At 38.1% G+C, this 18,034-nt stretch overlaps 1 protein-coding gene across 9 annotated transcripts in view; it reads left to right on the top strand.

Annotated features, from left to right (window-relative positions):
* The window catches only part of LOC139938531 (uncharacterized), an 81,922-nt gene that overhangs the window by 10,549 nt on the left and 53,339 nt on the right, over positions 1-18,034 (top strand). The window contains exon 1 of one of the 9 annotated variants that reach the window (XM_071934425.1): positions 2,229-2,351. The exons of 4 other annotated variants lie outside the window; for them this stretch is intronic. In XM_071934425.1, coding sequence (XP_071790526.1) covers positions 2,273-2,351 — 79 coding nt within the window. In that variant the 5' untranslated portion in view covers positions 2,229-2,272. Of the gene's footprint in view, positions 1-2,228; positions 2,352-11,779; positions 11,841-12,948; positions 13,334-14,211; positions 14,370-15,358; positions 15,585-18,034 lie in introns of those variants that run through there. 4 more of the 9 variants (XM_071934795.1, XM_071934571.1, XM_071934727.1 and 1 more) reach the window with 4 other exon arrangements.

The following is an 18,034-nucleotide window of genomic DNA, read 5'->3' as shown; positions in this document are numbered from 1 at the left end:
TTTCATTTCTCACTTTAGTAGGAGGAAACCTCCTACTGATTTGCACATTTTGTTAAAAAGGAAGTGTGAGAATGTAAATGTACGTCAATTTGCCAAGTACATGTACGTCAATTTGCCAAGTACGTACTTTAATATGCATCATGTATGACTCATTAAACAATTAATTAATTTTTAAGATAGATGGTCTTCAGTCGTTCTTATAGTGTTGGTTAAAATATATTTAGAAGTCGACATTGAAAGCCACACCTGATAGAAAGTACATTTGGAAAGGAGCTTTGCTTTTATATTATTTGCTGGTGATTCATGATACAGTCTTAAGTGAATGTTTTGACTCTGAATTATAGCCTCCTACATGTAACTTGACGATTGTTTATCTCTCTTAGCACATTCAGAACATTGATTGGTAACAGCCGTTTCATAATGTATTGAATATCATGGCTCCATCATGATAAAAGGATTGGAACATTTGATACTATGTGAGTCTCTGTTAGTGTTAGTGTTATCCCACTGATGAAATCGAAGCTGACCAAAGGTTTTACAGATTTCCTCTGGTCTTACATGCGCTTTCCCCTCTTGGACTCTCAGTATTACTGAATCAATGTAGCTTAAACTTTAAGTTGTCTTTTGCTGAAATGTTTTGTGGAAAATTTGGCAAACTACATGTAACTTCTAAAAGTTGGACTCGCCTGCTCTCATTGTTGACACAACAAGCTTCCATGTTCTTAATTTATTTAGGAAGAAGTTATCTGCACTACAGGTGGAATTGCTTTTCATAATATTAAAATCAGTTTTACTCAGAGTAAACTTTCAAGATAAAAAGTGGGCTAGATAGCTCAGTTGTTAGAGCGTCAGCACGTTAATCCGGAGGTCGTTGGTTCAAATCCCACTCTAGTCAATTCTTTGTTCAACCCCCAAAAATCAAGATAAAAAGTGGATAGTTCTGTGATAGCTAGATGTGATCTTGCCCTTTTTAGTTGTTTCTTAACAGATTGTATTCAAGTTGAACACGAACCTTTGAGTCACTCTAGAGCAGAACCTGTTGCATTGGTCACGAGCATCATATCCACTAGAGAGCACAGTTTCTTGTCCGGAACTTTCACCGGTTCAATTTTGTTTTCTTAAGGCCTTTAAAAAATGTTCTTTTTAATATTTGTTGAACTTAATTTGGAACAGACCTCTTGCATTGGCGTCCATCACTGAGGTAAAACAACTGGAGTGTGTATGCGCCGCGCACATCTTTCGTGGCCTGTTAAAGGTTTTCATTGACCTCAGTGAGGGCGCTTTTGGGCCTGTGACTACATGCAAGGGGTCTATAGAAAAGCACTAAAAGCTAGACATGTATGCATTTGTTTTTCATAAATCTTCAAAAGTATGTGTTTCCTTCAAAAGTATGTGTTTTGGGAATAAAACAGTATAGACTTTTGGACTTTTTTAGTCTTGGGGTTTTAGGCCTCTAGTGCTAAACTTACTGGACTGTGACCAGTGGTCGAATGGGTAGTTTCAGGCCCAGTGAGCTCTGAAAGGGTATCATTTGTGCATTATATTTATGTTATGTTATGTATGTTTGTGAAGATTATTGGCTTTGGTTTGAATATCCTGGAAGCCAGGCAGTTCATGTTGGTGAAAAAAGATTTTGTATTTTGGATGCCCAATATAAATAGTTGTCCCCCTCCAATCACATTTATAGGTACACACCTGTATAATTGAATGTTCTCAGAACTTGGTATGAAGGTATTTCCGATGGGAAATTCCAAAATGCCAACATTAATAAATTTAATCATAATTAATTAGAAAGACAGCAAACTAGATCACGGTCGCATTTTTCTTTTGCCCTCTCTTTATTGTGCTTTGATTTGATAAACCTACTCTTCCTGTATTAATCATCATAAGACATGACCTGGGTACCTACATGTATCACCTCAAGCCAAGTTGACAAGATCAAGTTTACGTGTTCCGTTTCCATAGCATTTGGGATTGGGATTGGATTTGTAACCGTCCGGTTGGCTGAGTTAGTCAGGAAGACGACCCTGGGAGGGGGAATGTGTCATCAGAGAGTGGGGACCGTACTGGAAGCCAAATATAGGACTCCACAGAATCGGTTTTGGGATGTTACGAGGAGGAGGTGTTCTGGGGACTCGTTGGACACCGCTTCTTCAAGATGCTGCAGTACGCAAAGTTTGCCAAGCTGAAAGTCTTACTGAAGCACATTAATGTCAATAGAGATAATAACCCTCCCACTGTGGTTGCCGTAGGCGATTGTCATCAGTCAACAATGGGGAATTGTTATGGTTGTGGTTCTCGTGGTGGGTCCACCAAGAAGAGGTTGGAGGAAGACAGAGAACAGGTTCCTGGTGAGTGAGTGACAAAGTAAAAAAAAACAGTCGCAGAAATCAGAGGAGTTTTTTTTCTTCATCATGGGTAGACTTTTTGAGGAGTGATTGTAGTAAAGGATTTGTGGTTAGTCTTTAGTAGATCCTTGTTGAGATGTTTACAATAATTATAGAAATTCAAAATATAAAGACTAAGAGTTTAAAAAAAAGCTTACTTAGTTATACCAGTTATTAATTTCAAGTAAACAAAACTATTTGATTTGAAAGTCTTTCAGCCATGATGTACTTTTAAGTCATTTTAAAGAATTTAGTGAGAAGTTTTTGAAATTCAATCCTCACATGCAGGGCAAAAGTGTGTTAACCTTCATGTATTAATTGTGTTATAAGCAACTATTCGGCATGACTACAAAAAAGGTTGCCTTCAATGAAACTCCATAACTGAATTGAATATGCATGATTTGACAAAATGTTTGAACTGGTATTTTGATTCAAGTGTTAACAATGAAAGCAAACTTTCTAATGGGGGAAAAACAGGCTAATGTACTGTAAACATACTTCTTATCTGACTTACGAGGACATTTCATTGAAAGTGTTTATAATTGAATAATTGATGATAGGATTAGGCTTAAGTTGTGTTTGGGTCTCATCCAGGAACTTGAAGAGGACACAAAGCCTGGTGTCCTCTAATGAACGGGACGGAGATCCCCCGAATCAATGCTCATTAGTTACGCTAACCGCTGTGGAGTCATTGGGTTTATCCTGAGGGGAACGTGACATTTCCTAGAAGGGGCCTGCTGGTTTGGCTTTTGGAATTGGATGCGTGAGAGGAACGTTAGCATACAGTGGGAATCTTCCGAGAAATTTGTTTAACGTTAGACTCTGTAAGTGTAAGTTCATTTTAGTTCATTATAGTTAACTCTGTGTGCCTCGTTAAAAATGACCTTTTATCTAATAATAAGAACACCTAAGTTGGTGAAATGTAGATCTACTTGTCAATTAATTGTCAGTTAGGTTTACAGGCACTGTTGAGGAGAGACAGTTGACTGTATTTTTATCATTTACATCAAGCATCAGACAGTACGAAATTAGTCGCATGCCTTGTATTGATTGGTGGTTGTTGTTGTCGTTGTCATTGTTGGTATGAATTGGGAATTGAATTTTCATGTTTTGTATGCTCGACATACAACATGTTCTCAAATTACTACTTGACTTGTACCTGTTTTTCTAGCCTGGAGTTAAAATTGTAAAGCTGCTAAGATTTTGCTTAGCTGTGTACTTTCCTACATTACATTTCGGTCGCATGAAAGAGTAACTGAGGATGAATTCAATTATGTTGACTTGGAAGGCGTTACTTTTCTATAATTGAAAGCTGAATTCACAGAGCACAATGTACAAGATACATTATTGATAACCCGGAGTGTCCGACAATTCCGGGAAAGAGCTTTGTCTTGGTTCGCTGAAATCTAGATCTTGAGGGTAGATGTACTTTCTGAATGACCCTCACCTGAACCAGGACGGAATCTTCTTCATTTGGTTTTGTCTCTTTGCGATAGGAAACAATCAATGAGACCTAGCTTCTGGCAATGAACGCTTTGTTTAAAATGACTCTGTTTTTTATTGATCGAGCGGAGTGAGTTCAGGTAATTGTTATTTAATAATTTCCTGTTTCCACTCTTCACCTTACCCTTAAATAATTATTAATGAGATACGAAGGGGGGGGGGTGGTATAAAACAAAATTTTTAACGGTAGTCCACTTGCCAAGCCCAAATGCTTGTTTAAACACCAAAGGAACAGTAAAAATTTTCTCCAAATATGGGTAGTTCATTTGTGAAAAGTATCTCTAGAGCATATGAGCTAGTGAAGGACTTTTGAAATGACTTCGTTGGAAAGTTATTGAAAATGGTAGGCCTAACCTGGCATGTAGGACATTATCCAATTACATAATCTACAACAGCAGAAACTGTTTTCAACAAAATGACCGACTCCACACACTGCAAGAAGATTCTTTTTACTTCTCAGAGTAAAGACAGTATTGATTTGCTTGGGATCCTGGAATGTTTTTGGGAAACTCAACTCATGTGTATATAAATCAGTAAATGTATGTCCTTGGAAATGGGACAAGTGTGCTGTTGGAATTTGCTTTTATAATGATGCACACAAATTTGTATGATATATTGCCCATTTTTAAAGGCCTGCTGACAAATTTCTTTGGCGCACAAACTTTTATTATTGCACATTTTTCAAGATGTGCACACTTGGTCTGACCATAGAGCAAGGGTTTGACCAGTAACCCTGAACTGAGTTTACTCGATAGGATCACACGATCTCTACCTGTAAAAAAAACATTTGGCTGGCCAAAGGGCCCCTCCTTTCATCTTCTTTTGCAGAAGGAATATATTTATTATACACCCCCACTACCTGGTACAGTACACCCCTTCCTGCCTGTCTTCGCAAGGTCATCCTCCACCAACAATACCCAAAGAAAGTTTGTTTACTTGCTTCACATTGGCTCGCTCTCAAACAAATCTCAAGTTGTTTTCCTTGGACCCAAAAAGACTTCCAAGTGGGGTGGCTTAAGCCTCGCCATTGTCCAGCACCCTTAATTTACCGAGGTGTGTGTTTGGGAATGACTGTGTGAATTTACCTCAAGCGGGTAGATCTGTCGTTTCCTACCCTGATTGGCCTCTTCATTGTTGGAAGGCTCCTTGTTGGAACCCCAGCTTTGGGTCTGTGATGAGACTAATGAGGGACAAGTTGTATTCGTGTCACATCAGGACATGTCATTATTCATCAGTTTATGGTAGCATCCTTGTGTGTAATCACACTAAGGATCTTGATGCAGCATGTCAATGGTGCACATGTATTATTGCTTCGTTTTTGAAAGGGCAAGGGCACCAAAGCATTTTCTCCTTGTTAAAAGGCTCCCTATGAGGAAATTGTAAATTTCTACTGTGGGAGAGCATTTTAAGGGCACTAAGGCAATGACCAGGAGGCATGGAAGCAATCGCCTTAGTTGCCTCTGTGAAGTATTAGGCCTGCGTGCAGCTTGTCACTTGCTGAAAATTTATTAGAATGGATACGATAATGTCGCTTGCCTTGGCAGCATATGAGGGAATGTACAAGTCTAGCCATTAGAGAAGAGTTGCTGATCTTAATCAATACACCATTGGTTGGGGAGGGTTTGTCCTTGCTTTTTCAGTGACTACCCAGCAGGGCCAATTAACTCACTATTTCACTATTCCACCAGTTTTTTCACTAGTCAATATTTGTAATAAATAGGGAGACTTTCCAACACTGAGCCAGCCAACCAGACCACTTGTAGTGACTTTTGGACTGTTTACCAGGCCTGGAATTTCACAGAGGCCATGGTCTCCGTTGCCCTGGTCTTGGCCTTGGCGCCCCCTCAAAAGTTTCCCATCTAGACTTTATAATTTTCCAGTGGAAGTGCCCTTTTCAAAATGAAAATTGCCTTGCCCTCTCGAAGATGAACTTACATTTGGCCAGTGGACCACTGTTTAGGGAGAACACTGTTTTAAAGGCAGCGTCAAAATTGGCTGCTAAGGCTATGGTTTTGACTGTTTTGCCGGGTCATCTGTAGATAGGACATCCTTGCCAACACCGGTAGCTGTCGCTGCTCATTCGGATATGGCTTTATGGTATCAGTGTGAGACCTGTGTTAATTCTAAATACGCATTGTTTCACAGATGTACAGTGAAAAATTCCTTCCAATTGTCTCTGTAATTATTTGTGCAGATTAATGTCTGATTCACTTCAATTTGCGATGAATGAAATCATCTCTTTTAAAAATAATTAATATCATATTTGAATGTATCAGGAACATAATCTGGAGGTAATTATGATATAAATTTAGGGTTCCATAGTCCACTGTTTGTTTACACATCTATTGGAATTCTTGTCTTTGTTCCGTATACTTTTTAGTCAACTTGTTTCAGGCAATACAATATGTCCTTGTTATCCTTTATCTTTGATTTGTTTAGAGACTAAAGTGGATCACCAGGGACACTATTTTGTATGAAGTATTTACACTTTTGTACAAAAATGACAACTCCAGGGGAAAAAATAATAACAAAATTTGTAACCAGCTAGTTTAAATTGTTCATCATAAACTTTTAACACTTGCTATTCCTGCGACCCAATCTAGTAACAGAGAAGTGGAACTGTTTCTACAGTCCTGAATTCTGTTTTACGTTGAATTACCCGTCAGCAATAGATGTTTTCTGTAGGTTCACCTTTGCTTCACACCATCCCGGAGCTACCTCCCCATGCCTCATTGGAAGAGGACAGGACGCTACCTGTTGGCACTCCAGTAACAATTATCTTCTCTTTGTCATCCCTTGATCTCACTCCAGTTCCCCCCATTGTAGGATTACCACTCTAATTTCGGCTCCCCCCAAATGCCGATCATGCTTGAGCTACTTTGTCCCTTATGGGTGAATGATTTCCCTGTTGTCGCCACCTCGTAGCGAAAACATTTTCTTTGCTTCAATCCCGGGCGTTGTGTTGTTTACAGCTTGAAGAAGCCTACAAAGCGCAGACTTGCTGTTGGATACAATTGTACTCTTTATTGGCTCGTTGAGAAGCATAATGAAAGTATAGAAAGTTCAAACTTCTTTCTGAACTATTGAAGGACATTCATTCAATTTGTTAATTTCAAATCAACCATTTCAAACAAATTAGTACAATAGTAGACGTAGTGTGAACTATATAACTAGCCGTATCAAAAAAACAAACCTATATTTGATACTGATGCAGTTAAGAGTCCGAGTGATCAAGGAGTGCAACTTTTCTTTGAAAGTATTTTTCTCATTGTGCCTTTAAACTGTTTGTAGGATAATTTAAACAACACGTTTAAACTTTCCCGACCCTTACACCACTGCAAACCCTTACAATTACACTGTTTATTTTGGGGACAACATTAATTCGAGTAAACCTAGCTCTCTCGTGTGCACAACATGAAGAATTTCCAAATACGGTACTCTAACATTGCAAGACCCAGAAAGACAGAGAGACCTACGTGGAGGCATGCACCGATAGTTATAGTATCCCGGTGACATAAAACGGATCACCTTTCATGGAGAACTATTGATAAAATTGTGTCATTGCATTATAAAAATATGAAAGTGGGTCACAAGTAATACAGCAGTTAAGGAAGCCGTTCATAAAAAGTTCTTTCACAGTGATATACCGGTAGTTAATATATTTTGTATAGATCTGGATTGTGTTCTAGATTTATTATTTATGTGCACGTCTTTGTTTGTGTACTATTACATTTGGTAAGGCCATGCTTGATTTTTAAGCAAAGCATGCCAAGCGAAAATAAAATGCAAGCAAATGTTTGTGGCAGGACATTTTCAACGTTTTAGCAGTCTTTTTGAAGGCCTTGGAAAGGCTAAAATTGGTATTAACTTTGATTAAACTGATGTGTTGCTTAATCTTGTGATTGATTGTTGATAGAAATGTGTTTGCCAACTGCTCTCCCTCCACACCCAAATAAACATAAATGGACAATTCATGATTTTCATGATGGTACTTGTCCTACACATTATAACATCGATGAGATAGTGTTTTGCAGTTGATTATTAATCACTGTTGATCGTGTGGTGGTTTAGTTTCGATTTTGAAACTAAACATTAAAGAAGGGGAGTATTCTAATAGGAACAATATAGCAACACATAACCACTGTTTTTCTGTTCAGGAATTATCATATTGTAAGCAATGAAGTTATGCACTGCACCATTAACTTCATTGTTCTCTGGTAAACACAATGTACACAGAGTACACAATGATAATGTACACAATGCAGTTGGCCATCAACATCCCAATGTTGACAGTTAACCAGCATATAGACAGATTAGGCTTATTATGCAACAATTTCAGGAGAAATGGTCCCCAGACAAACAAATCCAGGGCCAGGTTTTACCTCTATTATAATACGAATCCCAAACATAACAGGTCTTTTGTGTTGTTGAATCGAAACCGCACTGAATTGCCACAGAGAAAGTGTCTTTCTTTGCTCTTTGGTGTGTTTTCTTGCCTCCTGTGTGTGGTTTTCGCTGTTCCCTGGAATCGGAAAGACTAATAAAGTTTTGGTTTTGATCCAAAAAGTAATGTTCAATTTCCTCATAATTATGAAATTCAGATCTTAAGGGACACTTCAAAGGGAAATGTGTCACTGAACAGTTTCAGATTTTTCATACTGCACTGGGTTAGATCATGGAGAACAAAATGTGGACTTCAGTTCGAATCCCACCTCCGACCAGAGCCTTGCATGTGGATTGTGTTTTCAATTTCAGTCCCTGCCTGATTGGGTGTTTTTTTTTCGCTCATTTTTTGTAGCATCTAAAACCGAACATTACTTCTCATTTCCTATTCACCATAAGTAACTATTTTTAGCACTTGAGCTGTTGGCTTATGTAATGAATTAACAGGCCTTGAATTAACATGCAGCATCCACAGCAGTTGGTGCCCTGTGCTTTGCTGTGGTGCCTTTTGCATTAAATCCAGTACAAAATTACATTTTCCCCATAGAAGTGCCCCTTGCCAACATAGGAAAACTGCGGTGCCTCTTCCTTCAAAAGCTAATTGCTAGGCCTGAAATATTGTGATGAAATACTTGAATATCTATTACATGTGTTGTACAAAATGTGTACATGATGTACATGTTTGTGCCCATCCATTTTAAAGACGACTATGTGTTGGACAGCTTTACTGGAGATTGTCAGGAAGTTAATTGTACATTCAAGGGCGTGGCAAGGTCTGGGATGTTAACGAATGTCGATTTGCCAATTGACGTACATCCTTTCATGGAGCGTATGGAAGCCAGTGTGCTGACTTGCTTACTGTTAGTCAGTCTTAATGTTCCCCACACTTTCTCAAAGCAAAAAATGCCTACCAATGAAAGAAACACTATCACCTTAGACAGTGATATTTAAATTAAAAAAAAAAAAACAGTAGGAGTTGAAGTTACTTTTAAAAAGGAAAAACAAAGTTGTGGCGATGGACTGTTCTAGTTCTATTCTTTTAAAATTGCTGACTGAGGCTCAACATGGTAGGGTACCTGAAACAAATATTTGCATCATACGAGTACCCCCCCCCCCCCCACCCCGACCCTGGTTGCCATGCTCATAAGTGTACATTTACTATGATCTTTCTTTGTATAAGGTTGAAGGACTTGAATAAATAAATGGATAAATGTATTAATAAGGAATACATACATATGTACTGAAATATTTAGAATTCCGTTAGTATTGTGTTTTAAGTAGAATCATAATCTGAACTTATTGGTTGACTTTCCAGAATACAAAGAAGGGGGTTTGGGGGATTTCTGTTACGGAAGTATACCTTTGGTTTTTGGACTCATTTGGGATATCAATGTATAATACAATAAAACTAATGTGAAAATTTTGTTTCAAAAAAAGTGTAGCATTTTTTAAGATATTGCTGAAATTCTTGAGCAGTTATGTCCTCGCAGAAAGAACAATCCGTAGTTGGAAACACAATCTGAGAAATATTTTATGCAGAAAGGTTTCTCAAATTGAATTTGTTTTTGAATCTCTCTCTCTAAAACCATTTTACTTTGGAAGGGAACAGCTGCAGTGCTTCTCACCAAGAAAGTTGTGATGGTTATTCATTTTGGTTGTAATTATGAAAGTATGCCCTCCCTTAAAGTAACACGTTGCCTTGGATCGGACGAGTTGGTCAAAACAAAAGCGTTTGTAACCGTTTTTTATAAAATGCATATGGTTGGAAAGATGTTTTAAAAGTAGAATACAATGATCCACACAAGTTTGCCTCGAAATTGCGTGGTTTTCCTTCTACTGTGCGAACTAACATGGTCGGCCATTTATGGGAGTCAAAATTTTGACCCCCATAAATGGCCGACGTGTAAGTCAACAAGGTAAAAGGAAAACCACGCAATTTCGAGGCATGTTTGTGTGGATCATTGTATTCTACTTTTACAACATCTTTCCACCCATATGCATTTTATAAAAAACGGTTACAAACTCTTTTCAAAGACCAACTCGACCGATCCAAGGCAACGTGTTCCTTTAAAGGCAGTGGACACTATTGGTAATTACTCAAAATAATTATCATCATAAAACCTTTCTTGATTACGAGTAATGGGGAGAGGTTGATTGTATAAAACATTGTGAGAAACAGCTCCCTCTGAAGTGACGTAGTTTTCGAGAAAGAAGTAATTTTCCACGAATTTGATTTCGAGACCTCAAGTTTAGAATTTGAGGTCTCGAAATCAAGCGTCAGAAAGCACACAACTTCGTGTGACAAGGGTGTTTTTTCTTTCATTATTATCTCAAACTTCGACGACCGATTGAGCTCAAATTTTCACATGTTTGTTATTTTTTGCATATGTTGAGATACACCAACTGTAAAGACTAGTCTTTGACAATTACCAAAAGTGTCCACTGTCTTTAAACAGTTGAATGTGATCTATTACAAAGAAACATTTTTTGACAACTGGATGATTGTGTTGGAACCTCTCCAAGAAAAGTAACGATGTCCGTGCCTTTAACATCTAAGATACTCCCGTCAGCCATTCACCTATTCCCATGGCTACTAAGTGTCGAAGATAACGAAGGAAGGAAATCACTGTAATAGAATGGGAAATTAACAATTGGTCATAAAGTGTGGCTTCATCGTGGTAGGTTTGTTCTATGGCTCTTTTACACTGTGTGATATTCCGTCTCGTTATGACGCTATTTATGAAAGATGATGATGTTAATGATGATTAGTGGTTTTGGTGATGAATCTTGACTCCCGATATCAGAGATTGGTCATGGTTGCTCATCGTTTGTTTCCCAGCAATTTGTGAAGAGTAGGGGGGGGGGGGGGGTGGCGATGCATGGACATCAGGTTGGAGAATGGATTGCATACGGACTAAGTGTACAGATATGAATGGAGTTTATGTAAAGTGATTGCTGCACAAATATATTGAGATTGACAATCAAATTCAGAGAGAAACATGCAGACAAATTCAAAAGAAAATAATTTTGAGCTTTAAGAAAGCCATTTCAGTGACTCCTTTGTACATATTGCAACAAAATATTATTGTTAACATGTAATGTGCCAATAGAAACTAATATTAATTTGGCGGACAATAACATTCTTAATAACCTTCAAGGTTTTTTTATAAATGATTTAAGAAAAATGCCTTGATTCACCAAGGATATTTTTTAAGAAAATGTGTTATATTCATGAGTCTGCATAAATTGACATTGCAAGATGGCTCAATGAAGGAAGCCAGTTAAAAGGCTTACGTGAGGAATGTATATCTTATGGGTGTGGTTCATTTTGTGGTTAGTGGGTTGAGCAATGTTCAATGACCACAGTATTATCAGCCACAAGACCAATCATAAAACAAACAAGTAGGCCTAAGGGTAAGAACATGGTGAAGAGCACTTGCTTTAACACAAGATTTCCTCTGGAATTTATTTCATCATCAGCAAAAACGGGAGTTTGTGGCAACAAAGGTAATAAAATTTGAACCGTTTAAAAGAAAATCTTTCTTTTACTCTACTTGGCTTTCTTTTTAATGAACTTTTAACCTATACATGTAACTCTAAATGAGTTGGGGAGGTTCTGGAAAGAACCGTTGGTTTCAACTCGACGTTTCGATCAGTATGCTCTGATCGTCTTCTTGAGAAACTAAATATAAATAATTGTTTCCATGCATGGATCTGTGTCTTCATTGTCTTTAGGAATTCATTGGAGGATTTTAGGGGGAGGTGATGCTAGAGGAAAAGAGTAAGGAATGGAAATATTTGTTCTGGGGGGGGGACCCTCTGCCACATATTGGGCATGATTGATAACATGTAGGGTAGACATACCTTGTAGTGCAAGGACCTGACAGAGAATAAAAGCCACTGTACAGCCTATGCAGGTGCTTCTTTTGAAGGGGGCTCTTGAGATTAGGGTAATACCATGTACATGAACAATAACGGCGCAGACAACCAGCCAGCCGTCTATACATTTGTGAGAACACTTTTGTTGTTTTTCGCAAACTTTGAAGAAGACACAAACAAGTCCATTATTGTCCCAACTTGTCTTCTTATTTTTGTTGGGCTTCCTTTCTGATTGGCAATCCTTGTAATAAATTAGGCAGTGTGAATTCCAGAATTCCTGCGTAATAAGTCTTTGACAGTGAAGGGAGAGTGTGTTGGTATGCTTGGAATGTGCGAGACAATAGTTATGGGGTAAGCCTTGACACAATTTGTTCAACATCCTGTAATCTATCAAATAACTTCCTATCCTTCCCCACTAAACTGTAAAAACCAATCAGAGCACCGTCAACCTACAATTTAAGAGAAGTGGGTGTACCATCATGTACACATACAGCCCTGACTACTGAGTTGTACTTCTAAATCCCGGATTTAAAAAAGCATTCTGTCCAAATCAGGGACCCTGACCCAAGACAACAAATGTCAAGAGCACAAAAGCAGAAGCAAATTTTACGGATGATTAGTTCCTTGCACCCAAATCAAAGGCTGGTCGTTTCTGGTTGCTCGCCGCAAGTCTCTTTACAGATTTTCTGTTCTGTCCAGTGTGTGTGTGTGTGTGTGTGTGCGTTAGTTCACTGAATAGTTTCATGCCCTTGCAGTTGCAGTCAGCTGTTAAGAGTGATCGGTCTCCTGAAATCGATGACGTTGGACGAGAACCTTCTCTACTCTGGATGTGTGTCCATCCGATCCAAGGGACCCTGCATGCTCTCCAGTGTGAGCTCTTGTCAGTGATATGTGTAGGATTCCTATGAAGTCAAAGCATTGATGTTGGAAGATTCTATCAATACATATATTCTACCTATTCGGCCGTGACAGTGGACTTATTATTTATCCAGTGTGGAAAGGAAGGTTCCTGTATGTCTGGTGTGGTCCGTGATGTAGACATGTACACTGAATGCTTTCATTGTAATGCATAAACTATAATGAGCTGCTGAGTGGTGGAGTTGTACTGTTTTGTTATTCCTGTGAGTACGGTATTTTCTTTAAGATAATTAATGAATTAATAACTCCATTGGTAGTTAATAGTTAACTATGAATACACACATTGGTAGGTTATAGTTAACTTCAGTACATTGCTGTACACACTGTTGATGCTGTTCACATGGATACATGGATCATACATGTAGTATGATTTGGGCGTTTGCCTTGAATAAAATGGGCAATAATTCAGCAGCAACACTGTGTCCATTATTACAATGTTTTCAAAACAGTGCAATTATTTCACTCATCACTCTAAGGTTTATCTAAGTGTGAGGGTGTAAGTGTCAAAAAGTGAAGGACTGTACATGTATCTCAATGATAAGAAAGAGGGGAGTCCAGCAAATGGGAGTTGACTTGGCTAAAAAGTGACCATACATCAGTGGAGGTTCTGGAATGGTGAGTGAGGCTACTTTACAGAGGTCAGTCAGGCCTACGTGTGCCCCTGTTCTCATGCGGTTTTGATATTATAAAAGGGGTAAGAGCCATGACTTAATTGACCCTCCGGACCTTTTTTTACTCTTTAAAAAAAGTGACATCCATGACCCATGTATCAGATCAGGCAACCAACCAGCAGGGTGAACCAGGGTGAACAAAGCCAATCCTCGACCCCAAAAGTGACTGTCTTGGTTCATTAATTTGTCCTGTGGTTTTCTGGCTGTGGGTGAATTATTAAGATGAGGCGTACACGCTCGTTTAAGATCCCCTTCAAGGCATGGTTTATCCCAAGGACCGTCCTGCCTCGCACAGTTCAAGTGCTGCCAATTATTGCACGGTCTACTTGCTACCCCATGTAATGGGAAAAACGCTCTTATTTTAATGGGCTTTACTTTTAGCAGGACTACCAGCCAGAACCTTGGTTGAACTCTCTGCGTATTGGTGGCCCCCAGCAGATTAGAAATTGGTTTGAACTGCAGTTTGTGTTTCAATCATGATGCATTGTGCTCTGTGTGGACTGTCAAACGGGAGAGTTATACTCAGTCTTGCCGATGATCTATTTCAAATTGTGATTCCTTGTTGCAGGTAATTGTGTTTTCTATTCTTATCTTTTATGGTCTGGTTTTGTTGGTAAGACCCATAAAACGAACAACTTCTTGGAACGATTGGTTTTTTTCTTCAGTTGGACTACGATGAAATTAGTTTGACCATGGGATAGTGAAAGTAAACGGGAGGGAAGAAAAACATGTCTTTCTTATCAGTAGTCACCAAGGATCCCAACAACAAACGGTTTGTAAAAGACCAACATTAATAAGTGTCAGTAATCAAGTGGTTGTTGGGCTGTGAAAATAGAAACCCAATTTAAAAGCAGCAAAAGAAATATTTTGTTAAAAGGAAAGGGGTTTGTGTTTTTTTAAATTACAGTTTTTAACCAGGGTTGAAGCAGTTGTCACATCAAGGCACGAATATAACACAAGAAAAATAATTGAAATGAGAAAAGTAATAGCCGTAGTTAATTGTACTCAGCAGGTCATTTATAATTCTGAATCTGATTGACAAAAATATAAACAGTAAACAAACACCAATCATGTTTCTGACATGGAGGAAAACAACCCTCATAAAAAGATGTTTTCATACTGTGTTCTCATTAAACAGAACCTTGAGTTATAACAAAATTAATGTACTGGTACACTTTTGCACCAAAGAGTAAACAATTGCTTCGTTACTTTTTGTCTTTGGTCCAAGCCTTCCGCCATGGTTCAAGGTCGAACTCCATGACCACACACAACATTTTTCATGTGGTTTTAATTGCCAGATGTTTTTTCTTCAATTCAATTCATTGATAAGAAACTGAGGCAGTTCTTGTAGCACATCTACTCTGTATGTCCGTACAATGAAATGTAAAAAATTAATAATATCCATTTTACATAGATCCTTTTGTATGAATAATGGTGAAGTTACATCATAGCTGTGGTGGTATTGGTAATCCCTTGCTCAAAGGGCCATAGTAAACCAGTCGCACATTGTACATTGTACAGTACATGTAAAGCAAATAATATTGATTGTCAGACACTCTGCATAATTGTGCGCAACATTCAGTGGTAATAGGCGAACTCTGGTGCTCCTGTGTGCGGACAGTGAAAAACACAGGCTATGATTGAAGCAGGTGTAACCCTTACTCAGTAGATGAACAGCTTGAGTGTTTCTCGTGTAGGACTACTACATCATGTACTGGTACATGTACTGATCTCACACTGAGTGGGTCTGGTTTCTGAGGATGATAATTACGTCAGCATAAAGGTATGGCAGAATGACAAAACACTTGTATAAAGTGCTCATTGACTATTCCACAAAATCCACACACTGTATATTATGTCATTGAAAAAAACTATTAGTCATAATATAATATGGAATGTCGGAAACGCATGAGTTGTATCACAGTATAATCGATTGTTCAGGAATGAATAAAAAAAAATTCTAATGGAGCGAGGACAATAAATAACAGATGGAGGAGTGTATTGTGGGTTTTGTTGTTGTTTAGTGTTTTATTTACACAGTTATCTGTGTATTTAAACTGTCATTTAAGAATTTGAGTATGAATTCATTTCAGAATTGCAATTAGTAAACCTGGTCGTATATGAGCAATAAATCTGGTTATTATTAGCAGTAACTTATATTGGTGTTTTATGTCACATACTTTATCATAATCTTACTTGTAGGGCATACATTTATTTCGTCCACAAACACTTTAACTGTGTATAAAAACAGTGTATAGGCCTACTTGTTTGTGATCCTTCTCCAAACATCTTTTGTACACTAATGCCTAGATCTGTATATTATTTGTTTTTTAATTTTTTTTTATGTACAACTACATATATTAAGTAAAATACATCTGAATGTGATACATTCCCTGCAGTGTGAAAACAACAGGGATCGTTCTTAACTTATGGCAATCTCAAATATCAGGCCTTGAATTACACGCTGGTCACGGAGGCCATGGTCTCCGTTGCCCTTGTCTTGGCCTTGGTGCCCTTTCAAAAATTCCCATCTAGACTTTAAGATTTTCCAATGGAAGTGCCCTTTTCAAATTGAAAATGGCCTTGCCCTCTCAAAGATGAAATTCCAGGCCTGCAATCTCCCTACTTACTACATGAGATTCAATTAATAACATGGAGAAAGAAAGAAGTTTAAGGCCTTTAGAAGCGCTAGAGAATCAGCAGCAAACTCTTTTCATGAACATTATTTTAGCAATTTGTTAAAATAATCAGCCAGCCAATGAAAATATTTGTATAAGCAGACAATTTAAACATGGGTAGGCCCTATATTTGTCTAAGAAACGCAAGAGAATCAGCAGCAAACTCTTTTCATGAACATTGTTTTATTTTTAGCAACTCATTATAAAATAATCAGCCACAAAAGAAAATCTATGTATTGTCAGACAGTTTGCACAATGTCAGTAGGACACAAAAAAATTGTTGATTCCCATCCCCATAGCCAGCCATATTTGTATAGGAGAGCTACGTGTAGACTTTGGAATCACTGGTAATGTTCCATGTTTTTCTAGCAGATCAACCTGAATTCCAACGTTGACCTTTGAAGTCGAGAGAGGGTTTTTAATGATGGATCGATCCCTTCAATGAGTCACGGCCAACGAAGCCGTGTGATTGGCCGCCTATCATGACTGCCGTTTGTTTGTTTATGTGTTTTGAATTTGAAAAAAAGCTCATGTTTACCATCAACGACCCTAATGGCAGAGCATTACATAAATAACTGTTCTGGTCATGAGCTTAAACCCTGGGTTGACTCCCTCCATGGACTCATGGAGCAATAGTTGACTGGATTGGAATAACAATTGGTGGTACCAAGGCAATGATTTATGGCAGGGTTAATACATTGAAAGATTTGCTGCATTAAGTCGACATCTACTTGAGAATGTCTAAAAATATGTTTTTGATTGTTTTTGGGCACCCATGATGAATGAGTTTAATAGTGACTCGAATCCCTCGTTTTACTTTGGGTTTGTTTTGGAACTGATGAGTTTGTTTCATTCCTCATTTTACTTTTGGAACTCATGAGTTATAGTTTCATTCCTTTTGGATTGTTTAACAAGTTGCTTTCGTACAAAAATTGCATGATTACACTCAATTGCTGACTTAAGATTTTGTCATTGACCGGTACAAGCAGCGCTTGTCTTGATGCTTCAGAGATTCTTATCCCCTCATCTTATCTCCCTCCTATTATAAAAATGGTTGAGGCCAATGACTCATCCTTTGTGCGTATAGAGCACTCGCCCTGCAGGACTAAAGAATTACTCTTTGTTTTGGAGGGTACTAAGTTTTGAATCCACGGGCATATTTTACCTACACTCTGGAAAAATTAATCCAAATTACAATTTTGTTTTGACCCTAGGGGAAAACATTACTCGTGGATTTTTTTTCGTATAGGATTATGCAAATGTTATTAAAACTGTTCCGAGGAAGTAATTAATGAAGGAGCTCGTCAATCCTTATTAAGTTAATAATTAAGTGCAGGTCGGTAAGAATTTTGGGGAGTGTACACCTTTGAACGGAGGGCAGATTTTTCATGACAAATTCCCTAGTTGCTGAGGCAAGTCTAATATAGAATTTAGTTTATTTATAGCAGAGAAATTGCAATGTGGCATTTTGGAAAGGTTAAAGTAAATGGGCGAAGTGTAAAATTATGGACACAACAAGTACAATGTACTGTACATGTAAACCTACATGTACATG

Source organism: Asterias amurensis, chromosome 1, assembly GCF_032118995.1.
Source record: "Asterias amurensis chromosome 1, ASM3211899v1".
Classification (NCBI taxonomy): Eukaryota; Metazoa; Echinodermata; class Asteroidea; order Forcipulatida; family Asteriidae; genus Asterias; species Asterias amurensis.
Note: the sequence above shows the minus strand (reverse complement) of the source record. Positions and strands in the feature narration are given on the sequence as shown.